This window comes from Convolutriloba macropyga, chromosome 1, assembly GCF_964194025.1.
Source record: "Convolutriloba macropyga chromosome 1, txConMacr16.3, whole genome shotgun sequence".
Lineage (NCBI taxonomy): Eukaryota > Metazoa > Xenacoelomorpha > Acoela > Convolutidae > Convolutriloba > Convolutriloba macropyga.
In genome coordinates, this window is record NC_134468.1 from 29,388,873 (window position 1) to 29,412,223 (window position 23,351).

The 23,351-nt window shown below is 38.8% G+C and overlaps 2 protein-coding genes across 6 annotated transcripts in view; one reads left to right on the forward strand and one right to left on the reverse strand.

The window, feature by feature from the left end:
• The window catches only part of LOC142337648 (uncharacterized), a 422,288-nt gene that overhangs the window by 196,052 nt on the left and 202,885 nt on the right, over positions 1-23,351 (forward strand). The gene's annotated exons all lie outside the window — the stretch shown is intronic.
• Positions 1-23,351, reverse strand: part of LOC142337631 (unconventional myosin-Ia-like) — an 85,552-nt gene that overhangs the window by 14,512 nt on the left and 47,689 nt on the right. For all 3 annotated transcript variants that reach the window (XM_075387019.1, XM_075387010.1, XM_075387027.1), the window contains 3 exons: positions 15,381-15,659; positions 8,805-8,911; positions 8,158-8,290 (listed from right to left, as the gene is read on the reverse strand). In XM_075387019.1, the coding sequence (XP_075243134.1) occupies positions 8,158-8,290; positions 8,805-8,911; positions 15,381-15,659 (519 nt within the window). The remainder of the gene's footprint in view (positions 1-8,157; positions 8,291-8,804; positions 8,912-15,380; positions 15,660-23,351) is intronic.

The window sequence follows — 23,351 nt, forward strand, 5'->3', positions numbered from 1 at the left end:
TCCAATAAAATTGATAAAAAAAGGACTTCTCCAATACTCCTTTTCGAGTCGTAAAAAAGGCAGCGCCCCAATACAATTCAAATTCTTTGATTTGTAAAAATTCTTTGAATTGTAAACATACCCGGCAGATTGCCGGAAAACAGCCGCCGTTTATTCCAATAAGCATGATTGGGATTGAACGAATAGTGTGGTACGGTTGTACCATAATTTAGTTCTCATTTATTAAAATGTACTTAATTATTCTATACTTGTCCTTGTAAAACTAAAAGTCAATGTTCACATAATTATAAATTACCGCCGACTAAAAAGTCATTATTTCATACTGTTCACACCTCCCACTTTTACTCAACTATTCATTCTTTTGAATCTTCTTATTGAATTCAGTCGTTCGCAATCTAATCTCTTTTCCACTAGATAAAATCTTAGCGGATTTGAAGGAGAAATCCATCCTCATTTAATCTGTCTACATTCGCACCGCGATTGTAGTCAATTCTAAAAGTAACAATCCAATTGACGTTGGAAACTTGGATTCGCACCTCGAATCCATACATCTAAATCTACGTGGATTCGCAGCACGATTGTACCCTATAGTCAGGGTTATCACATGGCGCAGTCAGCTACAAAAGAACGCGCACTCTTGGGAATCGAGCCCTTTTGGGAAAAACCGACGTTGGAACCTCCACTGCAATGGGACAGATGGCAGGTCATGTTAAAGTTAGCCATTATGGCTAAAGAAGGAATATCAATCGATACTCTTCTTGGCGACCCCCCAGACAAGGTTACTCTACCTCCAGAACCCATCTACGAGGAGGACGTTCAAAACAGCACAGCTCAAAGCGAAAGAGACAGACGTACTAGGAATGAACAGCTAAAAAACTCATGGCTTAACCGATGCCAGAAAGCAGAACTTGTCGGCATACTATGTGGGGAAAAGCCCTGGAAATACTGCGACAGTAAAGCAGTATCCCTAACGTATCTCAGCCTGGGATTTGAAGGGAGACGAATTTTCGGTTCACAGGAACCAAGTATTCAAATTGACAGAGTGACCATGAAAGTTCTTTGGGAATGCCTTGATGAAGTGTTCACCAAACAAAGGAATATTACATTTGACAGATATACATTCTTATCTCGAAAACAAATGAAAGGCGAACCAGTGGAAAAGTTCTACGGGTGCCTTCGAGAACTCTCCCTAAATTGTGATTTAGGAAGCCATGAGGAATCGATAATACGGGATGTGTTTATCGCTAACATGCAAGATGGAGAAATCCAAAGAGAATTGCTAAAAGAAACACGAGAACCCAAAAAGGCTCTCGAAGTTGCGATCAGTATCGAAATGGGCATACAAACACAACTAAAAATGTCCGGAACCCCAACAACCAATTCAACTAACGAAGTCCATTCGATAAACAATGTCCAAGGATCGTGGAATAGAAAGCGACCATCTACAAATCAGTTCGTAAAACCGACAATCTGTCCAAATTGTGGATATGGTTGGACTCCCTCTCATAGACAAAATTGTCCCGCCCGTGGGAAAATATGTAAAAATTGTGGAATCTCTAACCATTTCGCTAAGGTTTGTCGAAAACCAAAACAAGCTAGCAAACCTAGATCTCGAGTAAATTACGTAGATGACTCAATTTCGGAAGCGGCTACAGTCGGCACCACGACATCAGTAACCGAACAAGTAAATAATATTAGCAAACTCCTACAACAAAAGAGCATATACGATGCCAATTACGATTCAGACTACGACGATTACGACGATAATTGTGTAGCGGCAATTTCATACAAAACTGACACCCGTGAGGTAGAACCCGTAAATTTGGACATTCGAGTTGGAAATACAAGCACGAAAGCATTGGTGGATTCAGGAAGTGTTTGTACAATCGTTAACAAAATTCTGGCAGACAAAGTGGTATCGGAATGTAAAGATAGCTATTGGATACAGTCTCCTGAAATACACGATTTAAAAACTTTCTCCAATGACATAATCAAAATAATAGGTATAATCAAGACATCAATAAAGTGTAACGACTGGATAGCCACAGATGTTGATGTAACTGTCGTTGAAGATGGTCACCGACCGATCATTGGACGAGACCTTTTCCCAAAACTAGGTTTCTCAGTAATTCAATCAAAACAAGTGGCAAACATTGATCAAAATCATGCCCAATTAAGAGGCAGATTTCTTTTGACTTTCCTGAACTCATCACCCGTGTCGGTAAATCTTTAGAACATTCAGTAAAGTCTACATTTCATAGTGAATTTACACCTACTCATCAAAAAGGAAGACGAGTACCTATTAATTTACAACCATTAGTTAATATAGAACTTAAAAAATTACTTGATGAAAAACACATCATAAAATTAAACAGTTGCTCTGACAAAAATTTCATCTCACCCATAGTCATTACAGTTAAAAGAGATAAAACAGTTAAATTAGCTCTAGATTCAAAAATTTTAAATAAGTCTATTCACAAAAACAAGTATCAAATGCCAAATATTGATAATTTGATTGACACAATTCAGCAAAACTTAAATACATCCGCATCACAACAAACAGCATATTATTCCACACTGGATTTGAAGTACGCATACAGCCAACTTAAATTAGACCCGGAAACGGCCAGACATTGTAACTTTAATATTATTAGCGGTGAGAGAACGGGAACATATCGGTTCATTACAGGTTTCTACGGTTTAACTGATATGCCAGCAGCTTTCCAAAAAGTAATGGACTATACTTTATTCGGACTAAAAAATACTTATTGCTTTCTAGATGACATTATAGTAGTTAGCCGTGGGTCCAAAGAAGACCACTTAAAACTTGTCTATCAATGCTTACAAAAATTAGATGAGGATAATCTACGAATCAACTTACCAAAATGTCATTTTGCAAAAACCGAAATAGAATGGTTGGGACATAAATTCAGTCAATCTGGAATAGCTCCACTTGAGTCAAAAACAGCGGCAATCGCATCACTAACAGCACCTAAAAATATAAAACAACTCCGATCATTTTTAGGTTCTGTACACTACCTTGGTAAATTCATTCCTAACTTATCCCAATTATGTCATCCCCTTCGTCCATTATTAAAAAAGAACACAAGATTCATTTGGAACACGGAACATGACACACATTTCCAAGCAATTAAAAATAGAGTAGCAAACGCCACAGAAAACACACACTACAATCCTCACTTGGAAACGCGGATCAAATGCGATGCCTCTAGAGCAGGGTTAGGAGCAGCATTAGAACAACGTTCACCTACAGGTTGGCATACAGTTGCATTTGCATCTCGATTCCTTAACTCCAATGAGGAACGTTTTAGCATTAATGAACTTGAATTACTAGGTGTTGTGTGGTCCGTCGAATATTTCAAATATTATTTATTTGGCAAATCATTTACAATCATCACAGATCATCGAGCATTACTCTCAATCATGAAAGAACATAGATCAAATAAATCTTATAATAGTAGATTAACGCGATGGATTGATCGTCTTTTACCTTTTGACTTTAACATTGAACATATCCCTGGTGCAAAAATGGGGCTGGTAGATTATATTTCTCGCCAACCAAATCAAAAAGCAAAAGTTACAAACAAATATGACGAGGAATTTGCGGTAGCAACAATTACCCGCATTCGTGACGCAATTGCAGCAATTTATGTAAATACCACACCACAAACCTGCCAATCACAACACTTTAACAGCGTCATTAACACACATTCCACACGTGCCTCACATCCTCGCTCAACAAACTATTCCAAATTGCTTTCTGCCATTAATCGAAACACAAATCAGTTGCTTCTTAAATACTCTGCACACGCAGCAAAATTGCAAACTCATTCTAATACCAGTACAAATCCAACTCAAATCCAGTCACAATTAAATACTACATCCAACCAAACTCATATCCACGTAATTGAAAACCACAAAATGAGTACTTCTCCTTCACACAGCCGAAACCCGCAAACTCCCCCTACTCACAGCCGAGTGACATTTCAATCTACTCCAAATTCAGGAACGACTCGATCCTCAAATGACGGACACCCTTCCCCTAGTGTAGAATTGTCCAAAGAAGAGGTGTTCGAGAACAACTTGACACAGTTGTTCACAAAAGGCTTTCTGGCAGTACTGACCAGCAAAGACGCAGTTCTGAAGGAGGTACGGGACTGCATACTTCAAGATAACCCCCAGAGATGCAAGGAAGTCAACCCGTACCTATTCTCGTACTGGCGAGACTTGCATGTCCGCTCGGGATGTGTTTGTGTGGACGAACGCGTTGCGATTCCACACTCAATTCAAGACGCGGTCTTGGAAAGCCTCCACTTAACGCATCCAGGAAGTTGGGGGATGATAACGCTTGGCCAATACGCGTTCTGGCCGTACATGCATCGCGAAATCCTAAATAAAGCGGCCACGTGCAAGCCTTGCACTGATATTGGTAAGAACCTTAAACCTGTTACTCCGGCGTCTAATTGCAAACCTTTATTGCCATGTACAGAGCCCAATGAAGAAATACAGATTGACTTTGGAGGTCCTATCACGAAAGAAAAAGATCAAGATACATATTTCCTTGCATGTATTGATCGTTTTTCCAAATATCCTTCTGTAGAAGTATTTGATAAAGCAAATGGACCAAATGTACTAAAATTTTTAGACGATTACATTCAAATCCACGGTGTTCCCCGAAATATTAGACTCGATCAAGCACGGTGTTTAATAGGTTATAAAGTTAAAAACTTTTACAAACAACATAATATTAACATACTACCTGCCCCTGTAAACGATCATAGAGCCATAGGATTAGTGGAGCGTTTGATACAAACAATTAAAAGACGCTTAGGCTGCATGAAATTAGACAATAGAAACAAAACATTCACAATTAAAGAAGCAATAAAGTCAATTGTATATCAATTACGTATATGTAAACAAAAGACAACAAATGTAACACCTTTCCAAGCACATTTCGGACGAAAGTCAAACACACCACTAAGTAATATAAGTACAACACCTAAATCATCTAATCTGTCATATGAAAACATTCTTCACCACTATTTAGACGCCGATACTGTCCCTGTTGAAGACTACCTGGATGACAATGGATGGGTGACGGGAGACAGAAGCGACATTCTAATTGAAGAGGCAATGCAACGAGCACAAGTTGACGCCGGACGCCGCTACAACGGCGAACACAACAAATCTGTCTCTCGCTTCATATTACACCCAAAACTAAATAACCCCATCCCCAGATCGGAAAAGTCACTGGATTTGAAGCTCGCTCGCAAGGTGACTAAACGATCAAAAAGAGACCTTCGCGGTCTTTGGGAAACACTGGCGCCAGGAAGTACGGTTGTTCGTACATCGGATACGACAACCGTCATCAAAGAACCAGGAGTACGCGAAGTTCGTGTTCGCAATAGCGATATTGCTAAATTCGGTACTCGCGCCGAACGGAACACTGAATTATGGCAATATGCGCAACGTCGACCCCTCCCATACGACAAAACCACGGAAGAAAAAATCGCACAGCACACGAAGGATTTAAAGAAAAAGTTTCGTGGGGAGATCAAAATTCGACACCGCCCAACACAGTCAGATGCAGCATCAGGCGTGTCATCTGCAAATAGTAACATCTCAAAAGCAATGTTGGCAAGAAAACCACGAAAGCCACAAGCCGGAGGAAAACGGTCACGTCACACATCGGTGAGTCTGAACACATCAAATGCATCGTCTGTTGCTGCCCCTTCAGTAACGTCTTCAACCACATCTCCATCAACTACTAGTGCCAAACGAAACCGACGAGCCCCAGAATATTACGGATTCGAAAGTTCAGTCAATTCGGTCAGTGACGACTCAACAGCTCCGGTTTCCAAGAAACCGAAACGAACAAATCCGGTGATTGAGACAATTCTGCAAGAAGAAGCTACACGGCCGCCAGTTCCTGATACAGACTATGAACTGACAATTGCAAGCCCCTCTGCACCACCACCAGTGGGAACTTGGTCTCCTGAAGAGTACAATTACGAAGATTACGCTCGGGAAGTAAGCATGAGTGTATTCGATGCGGAAAACCAAATTTAAACTAAAACTATTCCAAACTTTCATTGTTAACTTATTGAATTATTTCCAATCTGTAATTGTTAAAATCATTTCGGAATTGCTCTGCTTTTCCATTAATTTCGTGTTTTTGTTCAATTTTAATTCTCCATGAGTGTTAGTTCTACATTCCTTTAATTTGATGTTGCATTTGTAACGCTAATTCGCGTATTATAAGTTGGATGGATTCGCATCACGTATGTGCATTAATTTATATTGCGTGCATAAAATTTATTGCATATGTCAGTTTCCGCTTTGTTAATTTTCTCTTACATTCGAGACTCAATTACATTAATTTTACGGCACTCATTTGTTGCTACTCACTATGTATACTATCTATAATAACCAGTACATATTTTAATATTATTCCAAATTTTATACTGATGCAGTTTAAAATTTTTCGCTCAGCGCAGGATATGTGGTACGGTTGTACCATAATTTAGTTCTCATTTATTAAAATGTACTTAATTATTCTATACTTGTCCTTGTAAAACTAAAAGTCAATGTTCACATAATTATAAATTACCGCCGACTAAAAAGTCATTATTTCATACTGTTCACACCTCCCACTTTTACTCAACTATTCATTCTTTTGAATCTTCTTATTGAATTCAGTCGTTCGCAATCTAATCTCTTTTCCACTAGATAAAATCTTAGCGGATTTGAAGGAGAAATCCATCCTCATTTAATCTGTCTACATTCGCACCGCGATTGTAGTCAATTCTAAAAGTAACAATCCAATTGACATTGGAAACTTGGATTCGCACCTCGAATCCATACATCTAAATCTACGTGGATTCGCAGCACGATTGTACCCTATAGTCAGGGTTATCACAAATAGAATATATTGAAAAAAAGATTTTTGTACAAAAATATTTTTTAAGTCCGATTTATTTTGATGGCATTTCGTAGTTGAACATACTTCTGTTTCTTAGAGAGAGGCTACAGGGGCTACTATCAACACCAATAAGCATTAGAGGTGGTAACTAAGACTTATAGGAACGACGTTCAAATAGCGGGCATCTAAAATTGGGCTCTATGGGTTTATCCCGTTTCTATTTCTGACTTCAATTTTTTATACCGACTCTGTTCATTTTGAATTGCTTTGCTTAGCAACTGATGTTCAAATTCAATTTTAGCAGAATGAGAGAAGAGAGAAACTAGCCTAGAGAAGTCAAAAAGATTTCACGCAAAATGTCGAAAAAGCGGCAAAATGGTATGGCGAAAAAAAGTTAGACGAAGTAAAAAAACATAGCAGGACAAGTCCTGACGTACAATTCAAAGAATTTTCATTGACTAAACAGAGAAACTAGACCTAGAATGGACTATGAGTGAATTGAGAAAACCATTTTTTAAAAAATCAGAACAAAAAAATAAGAAATAAACAGAAAATCAGTGTCAAAATGTTACATGTGAACAAAAAAACCACTAGCGATAAATGAAAATTTAATTCAAACAAAAAACTAGGCCTACAATGAGCTGTTAATGGGTTGGGGAAACCATTTAGAAAAAAATCCGACCCAAAAAATCGAAAAAATAGTAAAAATCAGAGTGAAATTGCCGCATGTGAACAAAAAACCACTACCGAGAAACCGAATTTTTGTTCAAACACCGTTTTCTCACTCTACTTTAAAATTAGAGCGAAAAAATTTCACGCCGCAAAACCACTCGCTTTTTCGCTCCACTTCCTGTTTCGGCGTGACCAAAATCACTACTCCAATTTGACTTCAAAAATCATGAAAATGTGTGAACAGATCTTAAAAAAAAAAAAGACAGCGCCCCAATACAATTCAAATTCTTTGAATTGTAAAAAAATACGACCGCAATAATAGCCGGCTGAGAAGATGAGGGCGGCTATTAAAAATTCTTTGAATTGTAAAAAAAAGGAGAGCGCTTCAATAATAGCCGTTGTAGAGGCTGGCGGCGGCTATTAATTAATACGTCTCTCCGAGCAAAGGAGGCTGTGGGAGCTTAACGATACAGCTCAAATTAGCTACCACTTGAGAATACTTTTAAGCCTTTCAACTATTGCAGTGAGCAGAAACGTGTCACCTTGGCATCATTTCGGTTGAATTTGCTGATGTATTCACTAAATTTGACCACAGCATTGGGGTTGTTTGTCATTTCTGTCCAATATGGACTGACTGACACTGCCAGATGGTCACCAACGAATAACTCGCCCACACTAAACAAAATCAATTGTACTTAAATTGCTGAAGTTTTTCGCCAGGTTTTGCGATTTTATGTGACCTAAAAAGCAAATATCCCATTGACTAAAAATGCAGACAGAATAGGCCTCAAATAAATTTAACAATCTGAGGATAATTTTGCGAATTAGGAGAATAATGATATAAGATTAGGCATTGAATCTTCTATAAGGCTACAACATTTCGGCTTAATTCTGAATTGCATCAACGTCTCACGTCAATATGCTCACAATAAATGTGCAAGTTTGAATAAGTTAAAACATAAAAAGGAGAACAAATAATAACAGAATAGCTTTTCCCTTCTTTGAAAATCTCAATTTGATCAGTGATGTCGCTATCTCACAGCTGTAAGGAGTCATCCCACGCTAGATGTACACCGAATGCTTTGTACTCCATTTTCACTTCCTACAGATTCTTATATTGATTGTAAATAAACAAAAATTTGTTTGAAAATTTGGCAAGTAGTGATTGATGGTTCTCTTTGATGCTCACCTGTTGGCATACATAGTTTTGCGGCCCTTGAAAATGAGGCTGGCAGTTGCCTTCTCGCCAAGCCTCTTTCGCTCCTCTTCGCTCTTGCTGTCTCGGTACTGTTTACACTGAAGCAACACTCTCACTCGTAAGTTTACATTCATGTTATAGGCTGTGTTCACCCAATGAAATATTAAAAAAAACATTTTTACTCAAGAAAAAATGGATTTCAATTTGTGGACAATTTTTTTTCTAATAGACTACTTCCTTCTTAGGCATAGTTGAATATAATTCAAAAGCTTTTTCATAAAAGGGCAAATAATTGGTCTTAAGATTCCGCTTTCTTGAATTTTCCAAAACATAGCCGGTAGATTGCCGGAAAGTAGCCGCGAGAGACGCTTGTGGCCTTCCATGAATTGAAACAACTAAAGAAATAAGATAGACAGATTGACAACCAGTCCTTTAATAGACCATTAGACTTTTTAGGTTAGACTCGGAATGTCAATTTTATGACACATACGGTCTACAAGAAAAAAACCCTAAAAGAGCTTTTTCAAAATTGATATTTGAAATCAAAAACTCAAAACTAATACTCAAGAATTAGGGCATATAAGTTTGGCACTACTTAGACGCACATTATTGATCTTTAACTAGTAAATGTTCATAAAATTGAAAGTTCCACAAGTGAGTAGAAAAGTAATTTTTTTTAATGAAGTAAATCTCGCAATTGACTTAAAAGCAGAAATGACGTCAAGCACACAAATTTTAACTGCAAAGCAGTAGAAGTCACTGAAGTCATTGAAAAAGTCAATTTCAAGAAGTCAGGTTGTAAGAATCATCGATTGAGACGACGAATTAAAAAACATAGCAAGTCAAGTCCTGAATTAAACCCCAAAGAATTGATTTAGCTTTGAGCAGACCAAAAAACTAGCCCTGTTAGATGTCCAATGAGAATGATTAGTTTGACACCAACGAGATTAAGCAATTTTAACACAAGAACAAAAAACGAGCAAGACCAAAAAATCAGATTAATTTTTTAAAGATATGGTTATAATCAAAAAACGATTTCTAACAACCCATGGCACTAACTAAATTCCCTTGTTTGTCATTATCAGGAGATGAAAACTGTCATCAATGAGGTCAAAAGGTAAGACAGCAATAAGTTCAATAAATACTTGCCAAACACAAAAAGTCATTAATTGTTTTTTAAAAACTCAAAATTTCTATAATATTTGAAAACATTTGACGTCATAGTCATAGAACGCATCAGCTTTGAACAAATTAATCGACTAAAATAAACCCCTTAGCAACATATGAGGCCTATTATCAAAGAGAATAAACGATAAAACAACAAAAATTACAAAAGTACAACAAAAAATCAAAAAATAATTTTAGATAAACTAGTGTCAAAGTCATGAAAATTAATAAGCTATTAACTCGGACATGTAATTAGATTCTCTTGCGCCTCATTATCAACCAATGACACCTGTCATTGATGATATTAAGTGATAGGACAACAAAAATAATTTTTGAAAGAGGGCAAAATCAATTATTCTTTACTTTTTTTGACAAAAAAGTGTTCAGGTTATAGAAAGTTTCAGCTGACCCTTGATTAATTCTATCAATTTCAATTAGACTCAATTAAAACACATATGTATCACACTAAAAGCACTCAAGGAAAACAAACTCTGAAAACAGAAGTCAAATTGACGCACGTGAAAAAAAACTTCCTCTCAAAAAGGAAAATTTGTTCAAACACCAATTTCTGACTCCACTTTAAAGGCAGTTTGAAAACAAATCACACCGTAAACCTGCTCTAAATTTCTCTCCCTTTAGCAAATCAGGGTGACTAAAATCACCACTCTAATTTCTCACTGACGTGAAAAAGCCGAAAAAAGCGTGAATAAAAAAAAAAAGAGAAAACCAATGCAATCCAAATTTTAAAAAATCACGATGTCCCAAATAATAGCCGCTATTGTTTCGTGGCTATTAAAAATAATGGCTATTTAGAGGTAATTGAATTGGAGGTCAAATCAGTCCAGCTAATTCAATTGATTCAACCTGTAATTCATGGGCTAATGGCAACAAAAGCCAAATTTCATCTACAGATTCCGTCCACTTTGGGTCCGTCATACTTTTTTAAAATTTGTTAAAAAACTCTACGAAACTGATTTATAACATAACCGGCTGATTGCCAGAAAAAGTAAGCATTGATTACCATAGATCCGATTGAAGGAACAGAAAAAATGATAATTGTACAAAAACAATTTCAAAGAGCGAATTTTTTTGATGTCATTCCGCAGTTAGACATACTCACGTTTCTTATTGAGGGGATTAAAGGGCTAGTATCAATCCCAATGAGCATTAGATATGGTAACTGAGACACAACAGAACAAAGATGAAGTAGCGGGTATCCAAAATTTCGGTTTTTACTATTCCGTCAACTAAAGATAGATTTGATGAGCAAACACATTTTAATAGCGCTCGGAGCAGAATGAGCGAAGAACAAAACTAGCCTAGAAAAAGTTGATAAACAATATTTTGCAGAAAATTTTAAACAAATGCGGTTAACCGTAAAGGGAAACAACATATTATTCGGAGAAGTAAAAAGAACATAGCCGAAAGAATTCCAGAAGCAACTCGATGCGTTGCACATTCACAAACAAAATTGTGATTGCAGCCAAAACCCTTATCTTTCGTCTTAAAATCCTTATTTTTTAACGCGCCAGACTTATAAAAACATTTGGTTTAAAAAATACACCCGTGTAATAACGAGAAGGATTAAGATTCGAGCATTGACATCATTGAAAAGAGCTAAAATACAAACAATATTAAAACAACTCAGAACTCAAAGCCACACCAAAATGCAAAAATACTACCCACACAATTTAGGATTAAATTTTGAACAATGAACATAGTGAAATCTGGATACCACTGAAACTCGTATTATTCAAAACAAAAAAAAATCTCGTAATGTCATTAATTGTTTATTAAAAACTCAAAATTTCTATAATATTTGAAAACATTTGATGTCATAGTCATAAAACGCATCAGCTGTGAACAGAAACAAATTAATCGACTAAAAAAACCCCCTTAGCAACATATGAGGCCTATTATCAAAGAGAATAAACGATAAAACAACAAAAATTACAAAAGTACAACAAAAAATCAAAAAATAACTCATAATTTTAGATAAACTAGTGTCAAAGTCATGAAAATCATTAAGCTATTATCTCGGACATCTAATTAGATTCTCCTGCGCCTCATTATCAACCAATGACACCTGTCATTGATGATATTAAGTGATAAGACAACAGAAATAATTTTTGAAAGAGGGCAAAATCAATTATTCTTTACTTTTTTTGACAAAAAAGTGTTCAGGTTATAGAAAGTTTCAGCTGACCCTTGATTAATTCTATCAATTTCAATTAGACTCAATTAAAACACATATGTATCACACAAAAAGCACTCAAGGAAAACAAACTCTGAAAACAGAAGTCAAATTGACGCACGTGAAAAAAAACTTCCTCTCAAAAAGGAAAATTTGTTCAAACACCAATTTCTGACTTGAAATTACTGACGTGAAAAAGCCGAAAAAAGCGTGAATAAAAAAAAGAGAAAACCAATGCAATCCAAATTTTAAAAAATCACGATGTCCCAAATAATAGCCGCTATTGCTTCGTGGCTATTAAAAATAATTGCTATTTAGAGGTAATTGAATTGGAGGTCAAATCAGTACAGCCAATTCAATTGATTCAACCTGTAATTCAGAAAATTTTAAACATGCGGTTAACCGTAAAGGGAAACAACATATTATTCGAAGAAGTAAAAAAAAACATAGCCGAAAGAATTCCAGAAGCAACTCGATGCGTTGCACATTCACAAACAAAATTGTGATTGCGGCCAAAACCCTTATCTTTCGTCTTAAAATCCTTATTTTTTAACGCGCCAGAATTATAAAAACATTTGGTTAAAAAATACACCCGTGTAACAACGAGAAGGATTAAGATTCGAGCATTGACATCATTGAAAAGAGCTAAAATACAAACAATTTTAAAACAACTCAGAACTCAAAGCCACACCAAAATGCAAAAATACTACCCAGATAATTTTTGAAATCTGGATACCACTGAAACTCGTATTATTCAAAACAAATCTCGTAATGTTGCAAATTAGCCAAATTCTTAGGATGGACAAGTATTGATAGGCTCAATAAACTGAAGTAAAAATTGTCAAAAGCCTCCAAATACTGATCTTAAAAGTTAGAACTGCGCAATTATACTGAAGATTTACTCAAAAAAGATGAGGAAAACCCTAATGCTTTTGTTTGAACCTCACAGCAATAATAAAACTACGATATAATTCTCTCTTGTTTGAGGTATCACAGACAAAAATTAATTCAATCTAAGAAAAACTTTAAATTACTCATGAACGAGACAAATAGCTTAATACCGCTTACTATCAATACGTGACCCAAAAATATTCTCAAAAAAATTATTTGCAGCAAATTCTCAGTGCTGCATTTTATAGGAAATGAATGGCAAACCAAAAAAATTACAAAAAAGGATAAAATCATTATGTTTTGGACATCTGACAAAAAGAGCGAACACAAAAATTGGTCGTGGGAGGATGCTGAAATTATAAATGCTAGAATGTGGACAAAAAGGACCGACTTAATGTAAAACAGTTGTTCACAAAAAACGAAAAGTCAAAAAATCAAATTAAAAACTTTGGAAGTAGGAGGGAAAAATGAGGACATTTCATTGTTTAGACTTCAAAGTATAGCATTCAAGCTTATGATACAAAATTTTCATTGAAATTGCACAGAAACACTTTTTGTAGTTAAAAAAACAGTTGAGAAAAAACGGACAAAACTATAAAAGTCGCATTAGCATGTGTACAAAATAAAAAACAAATATAGCTCACGTTAAAAAGAGGCAGTCGAAGCAGGAATTATCAAAGGGTACCTGCTAATTAAAACGATTTTTTTAAAAAGAAGTTAAAGAGTATTAAAAAAAATAAGGAAAAAGCCGAAAATTAACTTAAAAAATTGAGAAATATAAGCCCATTTTTCAATTTAAGCTCTAAAGCACACTAAGGTATCAAATTGAGAGTGTTATTCATTAATGCAACATTGATCGAAAACTATTTTTTCAAAAATTCGAAAGTACAAGCGAAGAAATTCAGCCAAATAGTCGAAACACGGCTAAAAATGGATATGTATCAGCGCCATTCCGTCAAAAACATAGCCAGCGAATTGCCGGCAGATCACCGCCGTTGACCCGCTTGATGTACATTGGAAATGTACGATGGAAATTGATTATAAAATTACACTAAATTCAGTTTCTAAACTGAACGCTATTAAGCATAATACTAATGTCCTCTGGCAATCGACTGAATGAACTTTGATAACCTAATGCATTATGATAACCGAGCTCTACGTGTTTATCCCGTTTCTTTTGATTTTGCTCTATTGATTTTGGTCGTATTCACTACATTACGTAATTCAATACGCAAAAGAATTTAAAGTCCATTCAGTTGAAACAGTGAGTGAAGTACTTCAAAGTCAAGCGTGGAAATTGTGACTTATGTAAAACGAAAAACGTGATCAAAAAGCAAAGCGAATTAAAAACAGGAGAGCTCTTAAATAATAGCCACTGAGAGGCTGACGGCGGCTATTAAACACTTGAAAGTCAAAAAGTCGTTCACTGAATGCAGCAAAGTGATCAGAAAACTTTTCTCAATCAAGAGTTCTCCCCTTTTAGGTCAATACACCGTTTGAACAACTAGTACTTCCGGTTAAAAAACTCAAGAAAATCATTACTCTTTTGAGTCATAAAAAGGGTCAGTATAAGAGCCGGCTGAGCAAATAAGGGCGGTATTTAACAAGCCAATGTAGAAACTTAACCGACAAACGTCGGGCGAGTCGCTCTCAAAGACGGGCAAGCTGTTGGCATTGGATTGGCAGTAGACAGCTGGGGCTTAGGGACGCTAGCATTAGAGGGCGAGTGGAAAGGGGGGGGGGTCAAGCGATGGTGGAAGGGTTGTACAATGGGGTTCAAATCGCCAGCTGGAGGACGATGGACGGGAGGAATGTTTAACACTTGAATCAAACCACTATAAATAATCGGCTACTTCGCTATCGCAGACGTTTGGTTTATTTCAACTTTATATTTTTAAGAAGAACCCTTTTCGTTCACTAATCTGCAAAATTGTACATTTAAATTTAATTTCAAATGAAACTCAACATTTTCGTACTCTTTGATTCTCTAAATATGCTAGAACAAGATCTTATGTTGGGGCCTCGTGCCCAGTATTCTGACTTAAGCAACCTCGTGTCAGGGCACCAAGTCCCTCAGGCCACCAAGACTTTGTTCTAAAATATTCAGAGACTAGTAATGTGTAAGGCTTTCTCAACCTCTTAATGCCCTCCGCGCGCTACCTGTTTGTCCCCTTATTGAGGACGAAAAGTCAACTGGATCAGACGAAAAATAGTTCAGGCGAAAAATCACACAAGAAAGACAACTAATATAATCGCTACAAACTTCGTTTGAGCAATTAAAAATATACACCGCCAAATAATAAGGTCTCCCCTACCCTGTATAAATGATGAATAACTCGAATCTGCTCATTAGTGCTCTGCAGTGACTTAATTGATGCTAAAGGCCACGATGAGTCAACAGGAGATAGAGATGGCAGCCCAGCTTCCAATTTGGCCAGATATTTACACAAAATGTAATTCCACATGAAGCGACAGATGACTGGAATTGCATAGCGTCTGAATTTCTTCCTCCATACTTTGCGAACTTTCCATCCCCGAGCAAACTTCTCAATTGTGGTAGTTGCCAAACGGATATTCTGATACTCTTTACGCGCCTAAATAAAGAAAAATCTGTGCTATACTTTACCACAGTATTACTTGGCCTACAGTTTAGATAGCCGAATATCAGTTGAAGCGCAATTGCGGACCGCTGTTCACGGCCATACCTCTCAAGCACATGGCCAGATGCGGTTAAATACCTTCGTTGCACTAGTTGATAGACCTTCGTTACACTAGTTGATTAAAAAACTGCGGTATATTTGTCCGCTTACGAAATAGTGTTTTAAATTGGCCAATCACAGCTTCAGAATGTTTTATTGCTCATTTTACTTAAATTGTCCACTAAATTTCTCATTTTTTGGTTGTCGGCTAAACGCCCTGTCGGCCAATACGGCTGCCACCTATGCGCATACATGGAAAGTTATTGGTCGTCTCTGATTGGTTAATAAATCGCTCGCTTAAATTCTATTCAAGAATACCCCACTCCCCCCTTGCAAAGGGGGGGGGGGCAATTGTTGAAAAGATCCAATCAACATGAAAGCCAGGTTCGATTATGTTGGTTTATGGACTTTCGCAAGCGGAATAAAAAGCGTTTTTAACTAGTAAAAGAATTAATTTCTCAAAAATGAGAGAATAAAAAAATGATATTTTACAGTAGAATTTAGAGATTTACAGGAGAGATCTGATTATTAGATCAAGATGGTGATTTGAATTTGGGGATGAAAAAGGACTCAAAAATCAGCTGTATATATACCCATTATCAGTGTGAAAAAGTCAAGATACAAAACTAATCTTAGCACCGTGATTTATAGTGGGGGTCGCAAAGGTTACCCAATATGGTTTGCTTCTGCAAATCAGTCGCAAAGGGAACCATAAATGGAATGCATTTGCACTTTTCTAAGAATTCAATCACACTTCCGGAGATATCATCATCATTTAATACATGCTGGGAAGATTTTACATCACTTAATCTAACTCTAATAATAGTTATCTAGATTCACCAATTTGAACCGAATATTGATTCTCAGCACCATTTCTTGACGATTCATTTATATAATTTCTTTGATCGAAGTCATATTGCTTGTCTTTCTAATCTGGTAAGTCAAACTTTCTTTCTAATTCTCACTAAGTTTAAGACTATAGTTTGATCGATATTCTAACACCCCCACTCAGACTTGAGCTGATTGCGTAGAGTCTGCTCCCATCAAAACTGCTCTGAATGTTTCGACTTTCGAAACGAGTAAGGACTTTGTGAAGATGTCCGCTGCCATTTTGTCTGTAGGGACGTAATGAATTGAAATAGTCCCATCCTCCGTCTTGTCCCGGATGAAGTGAAACTTTGTTTCGATGTGCTTGCTCCTTTTGTGCATGACTGGGTTTTGGCAAAGTCTGATACAACTTTGGTTGTCTTCTCCAATTGCTATTGGACGTTTCTGTTGGATGCCAAAATCCTCTAGAAGTTGTTTCAGGTAGAGTGCTTCCGGAACTGCTGCTGCCATGCCCTGATATTCTGCTTCTGCTGAAGAGCAACTGTGGCCTGCTTCCTGACACCCCAGCTGAGTGCTGCGCCACGTCCGTTGAGCTTGAAGTAATAGCCCGTTGTTGATTTTCTGTCGTTCACGTCTCCAGACCAGTCTGCATTACTTTCCCCCACTAAATCATAACTAGCCTCTTTTGTGTAAGTACGTTTTAAACCTTTTGAACCTTGAAGATATCGCAGAAGTCGTTTTCCGCACATCCAGTGTTGATTGGTAGGTGCATTCATGTGTCTGGACAGAATGTTGACAGTGAACATGATGTCTGGCCTCGTCTGTTTGGCCAGATACAGAAGTGATCCAACCAAGCTTCTGTAGATCCTCTGGTCCACTTCTTCGTCTCCGTTCTGTGCTGTCTGAAGTTTCAAACTCAAATCAGCTGGAGTTCTTGAGGGTTTGCATTGATCCATTTGAAACCGCTCAAGCATTGTTTCTATGTAGCGTTCTTGGTCGACTGTGACTTTGCCCTCTTCTCGTCTGATTCTTAGACCCAGAAACCAGTGTAGTCTCCCTCTGTCTTCCATGTGAAAGGTTGCTTCTAGTGCCTTCTTGACATCAGAGACCACTGTCATACTTCTTGATGCTACTATGATGTCGTCAACCCAGACCAAGATGAAGGTGTGATCCTCTGCCTCTGATCTTGCGAACAAGCAGTGATCGTTCCTGCTTCTGGTGAACCCCTGTTTCAGTAGGAAGTTTGCCAGCTCTTTGTACCAGTTGTTAGCAGCCTGTTTCAAACCATAAATTGATTTATTTAGTCGACATACTAACTTCTCCCCATCTGATCCGCGTTTTACAAACTCCTGTGGCTGTTCCAGATACACTTCTTCCTCAATTGGTGAGTGCAGGAAAGCAGTCTTGACATCAAATTGGTGAATCACATGGCCCTGCTTCGCTGATAGCTGAAGTAGAATCCTGAATGTCTCTGGCTTACAGGTAGGCGCAAAAGTCTCAAAGTAGTCCAGTCCTTCCACTTGTTTGAAGCCTTTCGCCACATAGCGCGCTTTGTATTTGTCCACTTGACCACTGGGTCCCAATTTCACTTTGTAGACCCTTTTGCCCGGTATGACGTCCCTGTCTGTGGGTGGTCTCACTAGGTTCCAAGTCTCGTTGTCTTGGAGTGCCTTGACCTCGTCCTTCATTGCCCGGTGCCACTGGTCCCAATCGTCACCTTGCTTGGCTTCGTAGACTGTTTTGGGTTCCACATAGTCGCCCTCAGTCACAGCAAGATGGGTCCTGACTTCTCCAAAAAATTGTGGAACATTCCTTGCTCGTGTCCCTCGTCTGGGCTCTGCTCTGTCCGCGTGTTCCAGTGCATCCTCATTGAAGCCAACTGTCTCTAACTGTGAGAAGTCTTCTGTGTCACTGTCTTCCAGTGACTCTGAGTCTCTAACTCCCTCTTGTTATAGTAGATCCTTCATCTAGTGCTGTTTCTCCAACATCCGAGGCCTCTTGTCTCAGTGTTGTTTCTTGAGTATTCACGCTCCCTGCGTCATGCCACTCCTCCTTTATTGCATTAGATGTGTCCTGTCGTTCTCTGTTGTCATCATCTTGATGACCATCATCTGGGTGCCAGATTCCCAGTTCCGAACCATCATCTAGTAGGTCAGCCGTTTCTTTGTTGTCAGGGATTGAGCCCACTTCAGACTCCTTGATGATCACATCTCGAATTGCCATCACCTTGCGTGTGTTGGGTATGTACACCAGGTATCCGTTTTCTCCTTCAGTGTAACCCACAAACTTTCCTTCCAGTGCCTTGGGTTCAAGTTTGCTGACGTCTCTGTCCCTCTTCCTCATGAAGACTGTGCAACCAAAAATAGATAATTTACTAATTGGAAGCTTAGGTTTTATACCTCTCATCAGCTCTGCTGGGCATTTTTCTTCTCCTCGTCTCACAACCAAGTTTCTGATCCTTGTTGCGTGAAGAATTGCTGTTCCCCACATCATCTTGGGAAGTCCTGAGTCAATGAGCAAACATCTTGCCATCTCCAGCAGTGTCCTGTTGCACCTCTCAGCTAACCCATTCTGTTGTGGCGTCTCTGGTATGGTCTTTTCCTGTAGAATGCCTGCATCTAAGCAGTACGTCTTGAACTGCTCTGAGAGAAACTCCTTCGCATTGTCTTGCCTCAGCTTCTTGGGCATCCCCACACTGAGAACAAATTTCTTCAGGCTGGCCAGTGCTTCACTCTTCGCCTTAAGCAAGTCCACAAACACAAACTTCGTGTACTGGTCTGCAAACACTATGCAGAACCGGAACCCTGACAGTGACTCTACTCTGAAAGGTCCCATCACGTCTGTGAACACCCTCTCCAGCTTCTCTTCTGCTTGGGTCTCTGCCACTCTTGGTACTGGAGTCTTTGTGATCTTGGCCAATGCACACACATTGCATACATCATCGAGTTCCCCAACTGTCTCTGGTGCATTCCTGACCACATCCGCTTGATTCAAATGACCCAATCGTCTGTGCCACTTCCTTGCACTGTCAAGTTTCACGCTGTTGGAACTCATCTTGAATTCTAGAACGCTGCAGGGTAAGTAAAACAAATTATTTTCTTGTGTTAGTTTTACCCGAGTTCCCTTCTGGAGTTTCATGCAGCTGTTTCCTCTCTCGAAAGTGAAGCTATGTCCCCACTCCGTGCATCTTGAGACTGATAGGAGGTTTGAAGAATAGTCCGGCACACAGAACATTTTTGAGTTCGCATTGGAATTCCCCTTTGTTTGAGGGTATGCTGATCCTCACACAGCCTCTGCCCACCACTCTGGAAGCCTCTCCGTTGGGATTTCTGACCACTGATTGAATGGGCACAAAGTCCAGGAACGCATCGATGTTCGTCACTATGTGATTTGTACATTAGCATGCCTGCTGTCTTCCACTGGGCAAGAGCTGCCCAGCATTCCTCGTCTGGTGTAGCCAATGTTGGACCCATTGCCACTGACTCATGTTTGCCTCCATCTCTTTGTCTCTTGCATGCCCTGTCTAGGTGACCCTTCTCACCACACTTGCTGCATTGTGCTGTCTCCTTCTTCCTGCAGTCCTTGGCAAAGTGTCCAGGGATCCCACACACAAAGCAGTTTCCTTTCTTGGGTCCCTTCTTGAAGTCACGCTTCACTGCCAGTGCCACTGAACCACTTTGTCCCTTGTGTCTCTGCACCGTGCTCTCATGAAAGTTCTGCAGCCTTTTCCTCAACTCTGTGAAGTTCGTTGCCGGGTTGAAGCTTTCCTGTATAACAAAACTTTCATACCTCATTGGCAGACCATTGAGGACCAAGGCGTTGAAGAGGGTCTCTGAGACTGCTTCCCCTGCTTCTTGTAGCCTTGTGAGCAACTCCTGTCCTCTGATGAAGAAGCTGTCCAAATCCTCAGAATCCTCGAGCTGCAGTCGAGCAAGCTGTGCCACTAAAGTCACCACTGTCGGTGTCTCCACACTCTGAAATCTCTCTTGCAAAAGTTTCCAAGCCTTTGCTCCATCTCCAATGCCATCATCTCCCACACAGTCATGTCTCATAAGCATGAGGGTTGTTGCATCTAGAGTCAGTGCCAGATGTCACCACACATTGTTCCATTTCTCCTTGATGTCTGCAACTTCCTTCTCATATGCATCCTTCAGCACCTTGTGGTTCTTCTTCTCATCATTGGTTGCCCCATTGGCCAGTGGCGCAGGCTCATTGGGTTGCTCCTCTGTCCCCAGTAGTGATTTGTAGAGTCCCTTCGTCTGCATCATCGCCACAAATCTTGTGCTCCAGATTGGAAAGTCCTGTGCCTTTCCTGTGTAGGTCAGCAGCTTCACTGTCTTTTGATCCATTGAAGTTTGAGCAGGCAAAACAGTTGTGAAAAGAAAAGGTACTAAGCAGAAAAGGATTATGACTGTCAACAACAAATTGGTTTTGTTTTGGAAATCAATTTTATGACTTAGAAAATTGCTGGGCCCATAACCTGTTGGTAAAAGTAAAAGAATTAATTTCTCAAAAATGATAGAGTATAACAAAATGATATTTTACAGAAGAATTTAGAGATTTACAGGAGAGATCTGATTATTAGATCAAGATGGTGATTTGAATTTGGGGATGAAAAAGGACCCAAAAATCAGCTGTATATACACCCATTATGCCCCTGGCCTCGTGCCCAGTATTCTGACTTAAGCAACCTCGTGTCAGGGCACCAAGTCCCTCAGGCCACCAAGACTTTGTTCTAAAATATTCAGAGACTAGTAATGTGTAAGGCTTTCTCAACCTCTTAATGCCCTCCGCGCGCTACCTGTTTGTCCCCTTATTGAGGACGAAAAGTCAACTGGATCAGACGAAAAATAGTTCAGGCGAAAAATCACACAAGAAAGACAACTAATATAATCGCTACAAACTTCGTTTGAGCAATTAAAAATATACACCGCCAAATAATAAGGTCTCCCCTACCCTGTATAAATGATGAATAACTCGAATCTGCTCATTAGTGCTCTGCAGTGACTTAATTGATGCTAAAGGCCACGATGAGTCAACAGGAGATAGAGATGGCAGCCCAGCTTCCAATTTGGCCAGATATTTACACAAAATGTAATTCCACATGAAGCGACAGATGACTGGAATTGCATAGCGTCCGAATTTCTTCCTCCATAGTTTGCGAACTTTCCATACCCGAGCAAACTTCTCAATTGTGATAGTTGCCAAACGGATATTCTGATACTCTTTACGCGCCTAAATAAAGAAAAATCTGTGCTATACTTTACCACAGTATTACTTGGCCTACAGTTTAGATAGCCGAATATCAGTTGAAGCGCAATTGCGGACCGCTGTTCACGGCCTTACCTCTCAAGCACATGGCCAGATGCGGTTAAATACCTTCGTTGCACTAGTTGATAGACCTTCATTACACTAGTTGATTAAAAAACTGCGGTATATTTGGCCGCTTACGAAATAGTGTTTTAAATTGGCCAATCACAGCTTCAGAATGTTTTATTGCTCATTTTACCTAAATTGTCCACTAAATTTCTCATTTTTTGGTTGTCGGCTAAACGCCCTGTCGGCCAATACGGCTGCCACCTATGCGCATACATGGAAAGTTATTGGTCGTCTCTGATTGGTTAATAAATCGCTCGCTTAAATTCTATTCAAGAATACCCCACTCCCCCCTTGCAAAGGGGGGGGGGCAATTGTTGAAAAGATCCAATCAACATGAAAGCCAGGTTCGATTATGTTGGTTTATGGACTTTCGCAAGCGGAATAAAAAGCGTTTTTAACTAGTAAAAGAATTAATTTCTCAAAAATGAGAGAATAACAAAATGATATTTTACAGTAGAATTTAGAGATTTACAGGAGAGATCTGATTATTAGATCAAGATGGTGATTTGAATTTGGGGATGAAAAAGGACTCAAAAATCAGCTGTATATATACCCATTATCAGTGTGAAAAAGTCAAGATACAAAACTAATCTTAGCACCGTGATTTATAGTGGGGGTAGCAAAGGTTACCCAATATGGTTTGCTTCTGCAAATCAGTCGCAAAGGGAACCATAAATGGAATGCATTTGCACTTTTCTAAGAATTCATTCACACTTCCGGAGATATCATCATCATTTAATACATGCTGGGAAGATTTTACATCACTTAATCTAACTCTAATAATAGTTATCTAGATTCACCAATTTGAACCGAATATTGATTCTCAGCACCATTTCTTGACGATTCATTTATATAATTTCTTTGATCGAAGTCATATTGCTTGTCTTTCTAATCTGGTAAGTCAAACTTTCTTTCTAATTCTCACTAAGTTTAAGACTATAGTTTGATCGATATTCTAACTCCCCCACTCAGACTTGAGCTGATTGCGCAGAGTCTGCTCCCATCAAAACTGCTCTGAATGTTTCGACTTTCGAAACGGGTAAGGACTTTGTGAAGATGTCCGCTGCCATTTTGTCTGTAGGGACGTAATGAATTGAAATAGTCCCATCCTCCGTCTTGTCCCGGATGAAAAGAAACTTTGTTTCGATGTGCTTGCTCCTTTTGTGCATGACTGGGTTTTGGCAAAGTCTGATACAACTTTGGTTGTCTTCTCCAATTGCTATTGGACGTTTCTGTTGGATGCCAAAATCCTCTAGAAGTTGTTTCAGGTAGAGTGCTTCCGGAACTGCTGCTGCCATGCCCTGATATTCTGCTTCTGCTGAAGAAAGAGCAACTGTGGCCTGCTTCTTGACACCCCAGCTGAGTGCTGCGCCACGTCCG